Consider the following 14,307-nt stretch of genomic DNA (forward strand, 5'->3'; position numbering starts at 1 on the left):
CTTCCAGGTGGTAGAAGTCACAGGTTTAGGATTTGTTGTCGAAGAAATATACTGATGATGTGACAGGAAAACAAAATCCATACGTACCAGGCTGGCTTCTCTGCGTGGTGGTGGCTTCTGCCTTAGGTTTGGGGAACCTGCGAAAAAAATAAGACAATTTTTGTATTGATTGAAGAAACAGTTTTAACAATGAGGCAGTTTGGGGGGCTTCTTCAGATGACAAGTTGTCTGTTTATATTGGATCCTTAGCTGGAATACTGAGTGGAAATGATATGCATTGATGGATAGAAGAAAATATTAACAAGGGCTGCACAATGGGTCATGTCTGCACTCATTATTAGCTGGTTTCACAGTGGCCCTGGAAGGAGTTGTGAACAGCCCTTCAATTACACAGCTGGAATCCAGTGTGATTAGCTCAAGAACATCTGGGAGCAGAAAAACAAACTAAGCATATTTCACTTGAAGTTCCACAAACACAAAGGCAGCTAAATGGCCTCCTAAGCCTCCAATATGGCGGGCAGGGAGCGCATGCTCATTATGAGCCGGTGTGCACTGCCTACCGTATTGGTAAAGGCCAAAAATCGGCGTTCAGGGCCTGAAGTCGGTGTTAGATCCTTTGCAAATGCAAATAGGGAACCTAATGCCTGTTTGAGACCCCCACCGCAAGGTTTGCCCTGAGGCAGCCAGCACCAGGCCTACATGTAGCCTAACAGGCGGTCTTTAAAGGGACCATTTGGCCACAACCAACAAGGTAAGTTTTAAAAATACACTTACCTGAATGTGGAGCCGGGAGGAGCAAGATTTAGAGTGCTCCCAACCCCACATTCAAAGGCTGCTGGCTGCTGCAATGATTTATAAAGTGGCAGGATTACCTCACTATTTAGTCCCAATATTGAGTTTTGAATACATCCCAACATCTGATTTCCTTTGCTCACGAGCATTGTTGCGATAGCTTCAATTTATTGTCAACCAGCTCTCTTTCATTTTCTGTTGGAACATGGGACATGTTAGAACATGGAGAAGGAAGAGTCAGAGAGGTTGGTGGGAAATTAAGGCTAGTTTAGCATTAGCTTATGAGGCAAATGAACGAGCGTGGTGTTTAAATTAGTATTTCCCTACAGCTAGAATAGTCATTAGTTTCAAGGACTCCATTAAAAGGATCGCGGGTGGGGGGGTTAAGAGAGGATCGAACGGGAGGAGAGCGGATTGAAGCGGGGGGGAGAGAGGATCAATGCGGGGGGGGAGAGAGGATGGAAGGGGGGAGAGAGGATGGAAGGAGGGAGAGAGGATCAAAGGGGGGAGAGAGGATCGAAGGGGGGAAGAAAGGATCGAACGGGGGGGTGAGGATCAAGGGGGGCAGAGAGGATCGAAGGGGGAGAAAGGAGAGGGGACCAAGAGGTGGGGAGATTGGATCGAAGGGGGAGGAGGGGATCGAAAGGGGGGAGAGAGAGGAGAGAGGGTCGATGGGGGAGGGGAGCTTGGAGAGTGGGAAGGGCAAGAACTCGGTGGGGGGAGACGGTGAGGAGCTCGGATGAGGGGAGAAGGGCAGGAACTTGGGGGAGGAAGGTCAGGAACTTGTTTTGCAGGGGGGGGGGCGGTGGGCGGCAGTGGGGGGAGAACGTGATCCAGGTCTAAAGGAGGGTGGGCGGGGCTGAGAGCAAGAACAGGATCCAGATTGGAAGATAGATCACATTCTCCTGCCCAGTTAGGCCTGGATCACATTCTTCCACCCCCTTTACACCTGCACCACTCTCCTCCCCCCTGCCACCCCCAGACCGCAGCAGTTCAAGAAGGCAGCTCACGACCACCCTCTCAAAGACAACTAGGGATGGGCAATAAATAAATGAATTTTAAAAAATGAGAGCGTATTCTGAGTTGGTCCTACCAGCATGCATAACATTACATTTGTGTGTTATTTGCCGGACTCGACCATTCCAATGTTCTCCTGGCCAGCTTCCCATCTTCCACCCTCAATGAACTTGAGCTCATCCAAAACTATGCTGCACATATCCTAACACGCAGCATGTCCCATTCACCATCACCCCAGTGCTTGTTGACCTACATTAGCTCATGGTCCACCAACAATGTTCCCATTAAGCTGCGCGGCTGCACAGCTGTCTGAAGGTCCTGCGCAGGAAGCTTACCGGCTTCTGAATGGGAGATTGTGCGCATACACAAAATTTTGAATGGGCCGCGCAGCCCGTTAAAGGGACTGTACAACCAAAAAAAAAATTGGGGGGAATATTGTCCACCAACACCTTGATTTTAAAATTCTCATCCTCATGTTAAAATCCCTCCATCGCCTCACCCCTTCCTATCTGGACTCGGCATTGTGAGCGCTGTGAGTGCTCCTAACCTGGGAGGGTGAGCCCTGTCTGTCCTCTGAAAGCAGTAGTGTTAACACTGTGAGCTCTGGAGCCTGGCTTTCACAATGAATGGATAAAATTACACATTGCAAAGATCTTGATTACTCTCCAGCAGGCAGGATCTAATTGCACATTCCAGACAAACTGTTGGGTGTGCCTTATCCTTCAAGGGGGCCAATCAGAAATCTGGTCTTGTCCTCCAAAGGGATCAATCAGAAATCTGGTATTGCAACTAAACACAACCGTAAATGCCGGCCTTGCTACCGATGCCCACATCCCGAGAATGAATTTTTAAAAAACCCTCTGGTTTCTATGACTCAACCAATTACGTAAAATATTTTCACTGATTCCTGAAAACTGTTCCCCGTGCTGCACACTCACTGCTCCCCGTGCTGCACGCTCGCTGCTCCCTGTGAACGCTTGTTGCTCTTTGTGTTGCACGCTTGTTGCTCCCTATGCTGCACGCTTGTTGCTCCCCGTGAACGCTTGTTGCTCTTTGTGCTGCACGCTTGTTGCTCCCCGTGCTGCACGCTTGTTGCTCCCCGTGAACGCTTGTTGCTCCCTGTACTGCACGCTCGCTGCACCCCGTGAATGCTTGTTGCTCCCCGTGCACGCTCGTTGCTCCCCGTGCTCACTCCTTGCTCCTTGTGCTGCACGCTCGTTGCTCCTTGTGCTGCACGCGTGTTGCTCCTTGTGATGCACGCGCGTTGCTCCTTTTGTTGCACGAGCGTTGCTTCTTGTGCCGCACGCGCGTTGCTTCCCATGCACGCTCGTTGTTCCCCGTGCACGCTCGTTGTTCCCCGTGCACGCGCGTTGCTCCCCATGCACGCTCATTGCTCCCCGTGCTGCACGCTCGCTGCTCTTTGGACTGCACGCTCGCTGCTCTTTGGACTGCATGCAGGATGCAGTGATGATTTTGCAGATTTTGGCTGGACTGTTGGGCAGTTCCCTGGGAATTGTTGCTGCAGCAGGTGTTCTGCAGACATTGGATAGAAGCATGGGCCTGATTGTATCTGCACCCTGCTCTTTGTGGGCATTTCTAACTAGAATTGGCAGCAGTGGCGGCACAAGGTCTCTCCACTCTCCCAACACCCCTCCTTTTGTTCTCTCAAGACTGTCAACTAATGCAGGCACCATGGATTGCTGTAGAATGAAACCATTATAGCAGGCATGAACAAGCAGGATCTCATTTCTGTGAGCTGAAATCACCTGCACATTAATAGAATCCTGTTGGTGTATGCATTGCAGTTGACATGTATTCGCCGCTGGAAGGAGCACTTCGAAGATCTCCTTAACCGCAACTCTGTCTTCGACGCGAGTGTCCTCAACTCTATCCCGCAGCATGCTACCCGCCACCATCTCAGCACAACCCCAGCCCGGCATGAGGTTGAAAAGGCCATCCGACAACTGAAGAACAAGGCCTCAGGAGCAGATGGAATCCCCGCCGAGGCACTAAAACATGGCAGAGAAGCACTACTGGCGCGAATTCATGAACTCATTTCTCTTATCTGGAAGGAGGAGAGCATGCCAGGGGATCTCAAAGATGCCGTAATTGTGACCATCTTCAAGAAAGGTGACAAGTCCGATTGCGGTAATTACAGAGGAGTTTTCCTGCTGTCTGCCACAGGGAAAGTCATCGCAAGAATCCTCCTCAATCGCCTTCTCCCAGTGGCCAAAGAGCTCCTCCCAGAGTCGCAATGCGGTTTCCGCCCACTAAGGGGCACAATGGACATGATCTTCACCGCACGTCAATTACAAGAGAAATGCAGGGAACAGCACCAACTGCTGTACATGGCCTTCTTTGATCTCACAAAGGCCTTCGACACTGTCACCCGTGAGGAATTATGGAGTGTCCTCCTCAAATTCGGCTGCCCTCAAAAGTTTGTCACCATCCTCCGCCTGCTTCACAATGACATGCAAGCTGTGATCCTAACCAACGGTTCCACCACAGACCCAATTCATGTACGAACCGGGGTCAAGCAAGGCTGTGACATCGCACCAACGCTCTTCTCGATCTTCCTTCCTGCAATGCTCCATCTCGCCCTCAGTAAGCTCCCCGCTGGAGTGGAACTAATTTACAGAACAAACGGGAAACTGTTCAACCTCCATCGCCTCCAGTCCAGATCCAAGGTCGTCCAATCCTCTGTCGTCAAATTACAGTATGCAGGTGATGCTTGCGTCTGCGCTCACTCGGAGGTTGAACTCCAAACCATCGTCAACACCTTCACCGAAGCGTATGAGAGCATGGGCCTTACACTAAACATCCGTAAGACAAAGGTCCTCCATCAACCTGCCCCCGCCACACACTACTGCCCCCCGATTATCAAAATCCACGACAAGGCCTTGGACAACGTGGACCACTTTCCATACCTCGGGGGCCTACTGTCAACAAGTCCAACACCGCCTTCAGTGTGCCAGTGCAGCCTTCGGTCACCGGAGGAAGAGAGTGTTTGAAGGCCAGGACCTCAAACCCAGCATTAAGCTCAGGATCTACAGAGCAGCAGTGATACCCGCCCTGCTGTATGCCTCAGAGACATGGACCATGTACAGCAGGCACCTCAAAGAGGTATCAACAACGCTGCCTCCGCAAGATCCTGCAAATCCATTGGCAGGATAGGCACACCAACGTCAGTGTTCTTGCTCAGGCCAACATCCCCAGCATTGAAGCTTTGATATTAATGATCTAGACGAGGGAACTAGATGTAATATCTCCAAGTTTGCAGACGACACAAAGCTGGGTGGGCGTGTGTGCTGTGAGGAGGATGCTGAGAAACTCCAGTATCATTTGGACAGGTTGGGTGATTGGGCAGATGCATGGCAGATGCAGTATAATGTGGATAAATGCGAGGTTATCCACTTTGGTGGCAAAAACAGGAAGACAGATTATTATCTGAACGGCAATAGATTGGGAGAAGGGGAAGTGCAACGAGACCTGGGTGTCCTTGTGCACCAGTTGCTGAAGGTAAGCATGCAGGTGCAGCAGGCGGTTAAGAAGGCAAATGGTATCACAGAATCACAGAAACCCCACAGTGCAGATAGAGGCCATTTCAGCCCATCGAGCCTGCACTGACACATATCCCACCCGATCCCCGTAACCCCTACACCAACACATATCCCACCCTATCCCCGTAACCCCACGTATTTAATCCCCCTAACACTAAGGGTCAATTTATCATAGCCAATCAACCTAACCCGCACATCTTTGGACTGTGGGAGGAAACCGGAGCACCCGGAGGAAACCCACGCAAACACGGGGAGAATGTGCAAACTCCACACAGACAGTCGCCCGAGGCCGGATTCGAATCCGGGTCCCTCGCGCTGTGAGGCAACAGTGCTAACCACTATGCCACCGTGCTGGTCTTCGTAGCGAGAGGATTCGAATACAGGAACAAAGATGTCTTGCTGCAGTTGTACAGGGCCTTGGTGAGACTGCACCTTGAGTATTGTGTGCAGTTTTGGTCGCCTTATCTGAGGAAGGATGTTCTTGCCATGGAGGGAGTGTAGCAAAGATTCACCAGACTGATACCTGGGATGGCAGGAATGACGTATGAGGAGAGAATGGGTCGATTGGGCTTATACTCACTGGAGTTTAGAAGAATGAGAGGGGATCTCATTGAAACTTATAAAATTCTAACAGGACTAGACAGACTAGATGCAGGAAGGATGTTCCCGATGGCGGGGGAGTCCAGAACCAGGGGTCACAGTCTAAGAATAAGGGGTAAGCCATTTAGGACAGAGATGAGGAGGAATTTCTTCACCCAGAGAGTGCTGAACCTTTGGAATTCTCTACCACAGAAGGCAGTTGAGGCCAATTCATTAAATATATTCAAGAAGGAGTTAGATATATTTCTTAAGGCTAGAGGGATCACGGTATATGGGGAGAAGGCAGGGACAGGGTACTGAGTTTGGATGATCAGCCATGATCTCATTGAATGGCGGAGCAGGCTCGAGGGGCCGAATGGCCTACTCCTGCTCCTATCCACTCATTACCATAGAGTGACATTGAGGTCGACCAATCGTGGCAGCTTTTTAAAAAAAAAAAAAAAATTCTGTTCGTTTCAGACTGCGCGTTCCTTCTCCGTGGCAGCTTTAAAAACATTAAAAAAAACTTTCAAGATGGCCTCCCATCTTCTTAACACCTGTTTTTGAAAAATTTTTTTTTTGCTCTTTCGCTGACCCCCTCAAAACACTCCTCCCCTCCTCCCACCTCCTCCTCCCCCCCTTCTCACTCTCTCCCCCCCCTTCTCACTCTCTCCCCCCCTTCTCTCTCTCTCTCTCTCTCTCTCTCCCCCCCCCCCCGGCACCCCCCCTCGCTCCCCGGCGCCCCCCCGTCCCTCCCCCCCCGCCCCCCTTCTCCCTCGCACCCCCTCTCCCTCGCCACCCCCCTCCCTCGCCCCCCTCTCCCTCGCCCCCCTCTCCCTCCCTCTCCCTCGCCCCCCCTCTCCCTCGCTCCCCCCTCCCTCGACCCCCCTCCCCTCTCCCTCGCCCCCCCTCCCTTGCCCCCCCTCCCTCGCCCCCTCTCCCTCGCACCCCCCCTCTCCCTCGCCCCCCCTCTCCCTCGCCCCCCCTCCCTCGCCCCCGCTCCCGCGCCCCCCCTCTCCCTCGCCCCCCCCCCTCGTACCCCCCTCTCCCTCGCCCCCCCTCTCTCCTGTAGTGTCCGTGTGTAGATAAAGACACTGAAGACAGGAGTTGGTTCATAGGTATTTACTAAGCAAGTCTGGGGGGGGGGGTTTCTAAAGGATATACACAATACACAGGCTTACATAGCCCAAGTGGCAATTACCGGCATTACGCACACCTGGGGCTCTTAAAGGCACATACACCATAATTGCTCTTAAAGGCACATACACCACAATTCCTCCCCTTCTAGCTAACTAGTACATCATATTTTAAGTAATTATTAATTACATGTTATATGCAAAATAATATACATTGCTGTATTAATTCATTATAAGTTAGTCTCTCAGGAGGCTTCCTGACTCGGTCCGGATAACGCCTCGGGGGTGTAGTAGTTTCTGGTGGTGTAGTAGGTTCTTCTGGCAAGGCTGATTCGGCTTGAAGGCCAGTGTCGGGTTCATCGGGCTCCAGTATCACCGGATCGGAGGTAGATATGGGTATCTCTACTTCATCGTTAGATGTATAGAGTGGTGGTGTAGGTTGTCCCTTTTCGGATGACTTGATGATTTGGTCAGCATGGCGCCTTATTATGCTGTCTCCGATGTCCACGGTATACATCAGTGGTCCTAATCGTGTGCAGATAGTTCCAGGCTGCCATTTCTCGGTACGGTAGTCCCGGGCCAAAACCGGTTGGCCTATTTGGAAGGCCCTAGTTGGCCTTTCATTCATGCCCTGAAACTGCCGGTTCTCCACGTCCCTTCGGATGTTGGGCTTGACCAAATCCAGCCGGCATCTTAGGTTTCTATTGTAGAACATCATGGCGGGAGTTTGGTTAGTAACCATATGCGTTGCATTCCTATATGCAAATAAGAAGTTATCCACCTTGTGCTGAAGTTTTATGTCTTCATTACCCATGGCCTTGATGGCCTTCTTGAAGGTCTGGACAAACCTTTCAGCCAATCCATTGGTGGCGGGATGGTATGGGGCGGACGTGTAGTGCTTTACCCCATTGTTCTTTAAGAACTTTCTGAATTCTTTGGACACAAATTGCGGTCCATTATCAGAACATATCTGCTCCGGCAGCCCATTCCTGGCAAATATGGTCCTTAATACTGTGATGGTTTTTTCCGTGGTGGTGGAGGACATCTTTATTACCTCCGGCCACTTGGAGTGTGCATCAACTGCGATTAAGAACATTGAGTCCATAAATGGACCAGCAAAGTCGATGTGCACCCTTTGCCAGGGAGATGAGGGCCACTCCCATGGATGTAGAGGGGCCTGTGGCGGAGCATTTTGGACCTTCTGGCATCCTAGGCAGCTCTTGGTCATGTCTTCGATGTCTCCATCGATATCTGGCCACCATACAAACGCCCTAGCTAGGTTCTTCATTTTCACTCCACCCAGATGCCCCTCGTGAAGCTCCTTTAGCACTTTATCCTGGAGTTTGGGTGGAATCACCACTCTGGATCCACACATCAAGGTTCCTCGGCACACTGACAGCTGTTCTCTTCTTTGCGAGAATGCTGGCAACAGTGGTTCGCCATGTGCTGGCCATCCCTTCACTGTTAAATCGTAGGCCCGTGAGAGAGTAGGGTCATTTCTTGTCTCCCTTTCAATGGCAGAATTTGTCACCGGTAGACATTCCACTATGGTAGAGTGGAATATCTCTACTGGGTCTACTGTATGTGCCTCTTCTATCGTTGGCAACGGTAGGCGTGATAAACAGTCAGCATTCCCATGCTGTTTTGACCCTTTGTATTCAATGTTGTATTGGTGTGCCCCTAGAAAAAGGGACCACCTCTGTAGTCTTTGTACCGTCATAATGGGGACACCTTTTTTAGGGTTGAATATGGAGATGAGGGGTTGATGGTCAGTCAGCAAGGTAAATTTTTGTCCGTGTAGGTAATGGTTGAATTTCTTCACTCCCCATACCAGGCTGAGTGCTTCCCTGTCTATCTGGGCATAGTTACGCTCAGCTGAGTTCAATGAGCGTGACGCAAAAGCTATCGGCCGTTCCGAGCCATCAGGGAATCTATGGGACAATACCGCTCCTATGCCGTAAGGGGATGCATCGCACGCCAGTCTGATTGGTAGTGATGGGTTGTAATGAGCCAAAATTTTCTCGGATGTGATTAAGTCTTTACATTTATGGAAAGCACGTTTACAGTCTTCGTTCCATTTCCAAATCACTCCTGTCTGTAGAAGATCATTAAGAGGGTGTAGAATAGTTGATAAGTTCGGTAAAAATTTATGATAGTAATTTATTAATCCCAGGAGACCTTAATTGTGAAACATTTTCAGGTGCTGGGGCTTTTATAACTGCTTCAATTTTTTCAGGTGACTTATGCAACCCTTCCTTATTAATTATGTGGCCACAATATGATATCTGATTTTGGAAAAATTCGCACTTGGGGCGATTTGCTCGTAGGCCCCGTTCTTTCAGCCTAGTGAGCACCTGCTCCAAATTGGCAAGGTGCTCGTTGTCGTTTTCTCCTGTTATAAGGATGTCGTCTAGGTAGCATTGAGTCCCCGGAATCCCTTGCAGGACTTGCTCCATAGCTCTTTGCCAGATAGCTGGAGCTGATGCTATTCCAAAAACCAGTCGATTGTACTGGTACAGGCCTTTGTGTGTGTTTATTGTGAGATACTTTTTAGAGGTCTCCTCAACCTCCATCTGTAGATATGCCTGTGCCAAGTCAATTTTTGTGAAACGTTTCCCTCCGGATAGTGAGGCGAAAATATCTTCTATCCTCGGAAGAGGATACTGTACCGTGTGAAGGACCGGGTTTACAGTCACCTTAAAGTCCCCACAGATGCAAATTTTTTTCTGTTCCTCAGAGTTATTTTTCAATGTTTTTTTCATGACTGGAACGATGGGTGTTGCCCATTCACTCCAATCTATTTTGGATAATACGCCTGCCTTTTCCAAATTCTTCAGCTCTGCCTCGACTGCCGGACGTATTGCGTATGGCACCGGTCTTGCCTTAAAATTTTTTGGAATTGCTGTATCTTCCACTTTTATTGAGGCGGTGATGCCTTTCAAGGTTCCTAGTTTCTCTTGAAACACTTCTTTGGCGTTGGCCAAGATGTCTTTTAATCGTTCAGGTATGATGTCATCATTGTTTCTTTCCTTACTGGTCACCGTCAGTGCCTGAATGGAGTGCCAGTTTAAACGTATCTTCCTTATCCATTCACGTCCCAACAACGGTGGACCACCATCTTGTAGAATGTATAAATACAACTTTTGTATTTCTTTGCCGTTGTATACCACAGGCACCCTTATTTTTCCTTTGGGGTAGACTTTCTGCCCCGTATATGTTTTTAAGATAATGGATGTGTCTTTTAGAGGTATATGCGAAAATAGCCTCTCGTAATCTCGTCGATTTATTACGGTTAGAGCTGATCCTGTATCTAGCTCCATTTTAACTGGGGACCCTGCTATTGTGAGGGTAACCCAAATGGTTTGGTAATCCTCTTTGGCAAGTACATTATGTAATTTGAGACAGCTTAGTCTCTTGTTTCCGGAGTTGCTATCGCTATTCTGGTCTTCGGAGCTACTGTCCGCCATCATTTGTACCTTCCTGTACTTTTCTTTATTGATTCTTTGTTTTCTGTCAGTGGATTTATTTTGTCCAGATTGGCATACCCGTGCAATGTGTCCAATCTTACCACATTGCCTGCATGCTTTGCCCTTGAACCAGCAGTCCCTCTGGTTATGGGTGGATCTGCCGCAGCGATAACATCTTCCGAACTCCTGTGTCATTTTATGGGTGCCGAAGTCCTGTGTCTCTTGTTGTATCTCTGCAGCTCCTTTTGCTGCTGCTTCGTATGATACAGCCATACTGAAAGCTTTGTCCAATGTTAAATCTTTTTCAGAAAGCAGTCTTTTTTGTGTTCCTTCACTTAAGAGACCGCAAACAAATTTGTCTCGAAGATAATCCGATAGTCCTGCTCCGAATTGGCAGTACTTTGATAGCTTTCTTAATTCGGTTAGGTAATCAGCGTTACTTTCATTCTTGTGTTGATTTCTCTTGAAGAGCTTGAATCGTTCCGCTATCAGCAGCGGTGTTGGGTTTAAATGCTCCTGCAGGGTATCAACAATTTCTTTAAAAGTCTTGTCCTTTGGTTTGGCTGGAGTGATTAAATTTCGTAACAGCCCGTATGTCTTCGCGCCCATTAAGTTCAGAAGTACTGAAGCTTTTTTTTCATCTGTTATTCCATTTGCAGTGCAATAAACCTCTACTCTTTCCACGTATGTGGTCCAATCTTCTATTTCGCCATCAAAAGCCTCAATATTACCAGATTTAGGCATTTCAGAAAAGATATGGCGCTTCCCGTGCTTTTTTTTTCTCTCTGTAGCAACGATATGGCGCTTCCCGCGCTTTCCCGCCGCTGCTACCGATAACAACGCTGTTTATTCACTGTTGGAGACTCGTTCCCGACGGAGGTCTAAACGCTGACCTGCTTGCCGCGCCGGCCGTCTCTCGAGTGCACCCTCCCAGTCTGTTATTGCTTGCCTCCGATTTCGCTGCCTGTCTCAGCTGCAGAGCCCGCCGCTGGAGCTCCAGCCTGACGCCCAGGAAGGATTAGCGCAGTACCTGTCACCAGCTTGGCCAGCTGGTGAAACCACAGTTTCTCTTACTTCCTTGAGTCTTCTGGACGCTGGAGGAATCGATGTCCTTGAGGTGCTGCCGAATTGCAGGTAAGTCCGTTTCCACTTCGTCGCCACTGTAGTGTCCGTGTGTAGATAGAGACACTGAAGACAGGAGTTGGTTCATAGGTATTTACTAAGCAAGTCTGGGGGGGTTTCTAAAGGATATACACAATACACAGGCTTATATAGCCCAAGTGGCAATTACCGGCATTACGCACACCTGGGGCTCTTAAAGGCACATACACCATAATTGCTCTTAAAGGCACATACACCACATCTCCCTCACCCCCCCTCTCTCCCTCGCCCCCCTCTCTCCCTCGCCCCCCCCTCTCCCTCGCTCCCCCCTCTCTCCCTCGCTCCCCCCTCTCTCCCTCGCTCCCCCCTCTCTCCCTCGCTCCCCCCTCTCCCTCGCTCTCTTCCCCCCTCTCTCCCTCGCTCTCTTCCCCCCCTCTCCCTCGCTCTCTTCCCCCCCACAGTCGCTCGCTCTCTTCCCCCCCACAGTCGCTCGCTTTCTTCCCCCCCCCAGTCGCTCGCTCTCTTCACCCCCCACAGTCGCTCGCTCTCTTCCCCCCCAGTCGCTCGCTCTCTTCCCCCCAGTCGCTCGCTCTCTTCCCCCCCCACAGTCGCTCGCTCTCATCCCCCCCCGACAGTCGCTCGCTCTCTTTCCCCCCCCCCCAGTCGCTCTCTCTCTCTCTTCCAACATGTCCTCGAAAAAGCCTCGGCACCGCCGGGCACTCCAGCAAGTCTATCTATATATATAAAGGAGTCGATCTGTCTGTCTAGCTGTCTGTCCTTCTGCCTGCCCTTCTGTCTGTCCTTCTGTCTGTCCTCGGGTGTGCGTCTGTCCGGCTATGCGCTCGAAAGTTACAGAGCGTACCTACGCGTGCGTTATGTCGAAAGAAAGCTCACCGTTCCAAAACGATGGTAAGCGTATTTACATTTCGGCCGGACAAAAATTGCGCCCGCGGTATCCGAAAAACCTTCAACATTCTGCTCATTAGCATCTCATTATCCGCTCATTAGCGATAGAGTGACCTCGAGGTCGACCAATCGTATGCTGGGTTGCTGGCGCGTGCGGCTGGGCCCTCCTACGGTCGAGTGACGGGACGATTGACCAATCCTACGCTTCGGTCACCTGATGGTCGACCAATCGGTGCGTGTGTGGGCGGGCCTTATCGTTCTGAACCGAGGTGAGTCGCCGCCATCTTGATTCCAAACTTTTCCTTTCTTTTTCCCGCTTTCTGCGTCTTTCAAAAAAACGTTGCTTTTAAAACACATATTGTTTTTAAAAAAAGTTAATTACTTTCTAAGTCTTTTATCTAATCTCATTAATTATCCTACCTTTCCCCGTTTTTCCAGGTAGGCCTCGAAGCCTCGGCCTCTCCTCCGCACCCACGCCCGAGCTAGGCACCTCCCGGCCCCAGTCAACAAGCGGTCCCCGATCGCCGCCATCTTTGTGAAGGCTGGAGGGGCGGGCCTCAGCCGAGCGCCGCTACCGCCGCCATCTTAGTAAAGGCTGGTGCGGCGGTGGCGGCACGGAGCTCCGCGGAGCAGGAGCGCGGCGGCGTCTAACTCTCCCCCCGCAGTCTGTCTCTCTCTCTCTTCCCCGTGCCTCCTGAATGCGCGGGGGAAGAGGCCCGGGGCACCGTGGCCGCTTTCGGAGACTTCAACTCCGTGACAGGTGAGTAGGGTCTTTAATATTTACATTAATGGATTGGCAAAACTACTTGAACAATCTACAGCACCCGGCCTCACCCTATATGAATCCAAGGTTAAATTCCTCCTCTATGCCGACGACCTGGTTCTGCTGTCACCAACTAAGGAGGGTCTACAGCAGAACCTGGACCTGCTGGAGTCGTACTGCCAGACTTGGGCCCTGACAATAAATCCCCAAAAAACCAAAGTCCTTGTGTTCCAGCAAAGATCCAAACAACATGGACCCACAATAAATTTCACAGTAGGAACAACCAAAATTGAACAAACCACTCACTACACATACTTGGGCTTAAAAATCAGTTCTACGGGAAACTTCAAACTGGCTGTGAATGAACTGAAAGAGAAAGCAAGAAGGGCTTTCTATGCCATCAAAAAATCAATCCAAATAGAAATCCCAATTAGCATTTGGCTCAAAATTTTCAAATCAGTAATTGAACCAATTGCACTCTATGGCAGTGAGGTCTGGGGACCACTAACACAACAAGATTTTGCAAAATGGGACAAACACCCAATTGAGATCCTACATGCGGAATTCTGTAAAAGTATCCTCCGGACTCAAAGGAAAACAGTAAACAACGCATGCAGGGCGGAACTAGGCCAATACCCATTAATAATCACTATCCAAAAAAGAGCCACCAAATTTTGGAATCACCTACAAATGAGCAACCCCCAATGCTATCACTACGACGCCCTGAAATGCCAAGAGCTGACCATAAAGAAGAATACCCTCAGTCAACTAGTCCTGGGACTCAATAAAGTAACTAATAACAATACTAACAATAACCAGCCCCAGGACAGTGACAGGGTAACACAAAGAATTCGACCCAACACAATCGTCGCTAAGCAAAAGGAAAAATATCTGTCATATTGGGCAGAAACAACAAAAACCCAAAGCAAACTCAATTGCTACTTGGCCCTAAACAGACAATACAACATAGCTGATTACCTGACCAT

General features: G+C 49.8%; 1 protein-coding gene across 5 annotated transcripts in view; it reads right to left on the reverse strand.

Moving 5' to 3' along the window:
• Window positions 1-14,307, reverse strand: part of sh3pxd2aa (SH3 and PX domains 2Aa) — a 650,923-nt gene that overhangs the window by 15,742 nt on the left and 620,874 nt on the right. For all 5 annotated transcript variants that reach the window (XM_085994085.1, XM_085994084.1, XM_085994083.1 and 2 more), the window contains one exon: window positions 88-137. In XM_085994085.1, coding sequence (XP_085850211.1) covers window positions 88-137 — 50 coding nt within the window. The remainder of the gene's footprint in view (window positions 1-87; window positions 138-14,307) is intronic.

Source organism: Somniosus microcephalus, chromosome 8 (assembly GCF_052327205.1).
Source record: "Somniosus microcephalus isolate GS21.2 chromosome 8, FLI_Smic_1.0, whole genome shotgun sequence".
In the NCBI taxonomy this organism is placed as follows: Eukaryota; Metazoa; Chordata; class Chondrichthyes; order Squaliformes; family Somniosidae; genus Somniosus; species Somniosus microcephalus.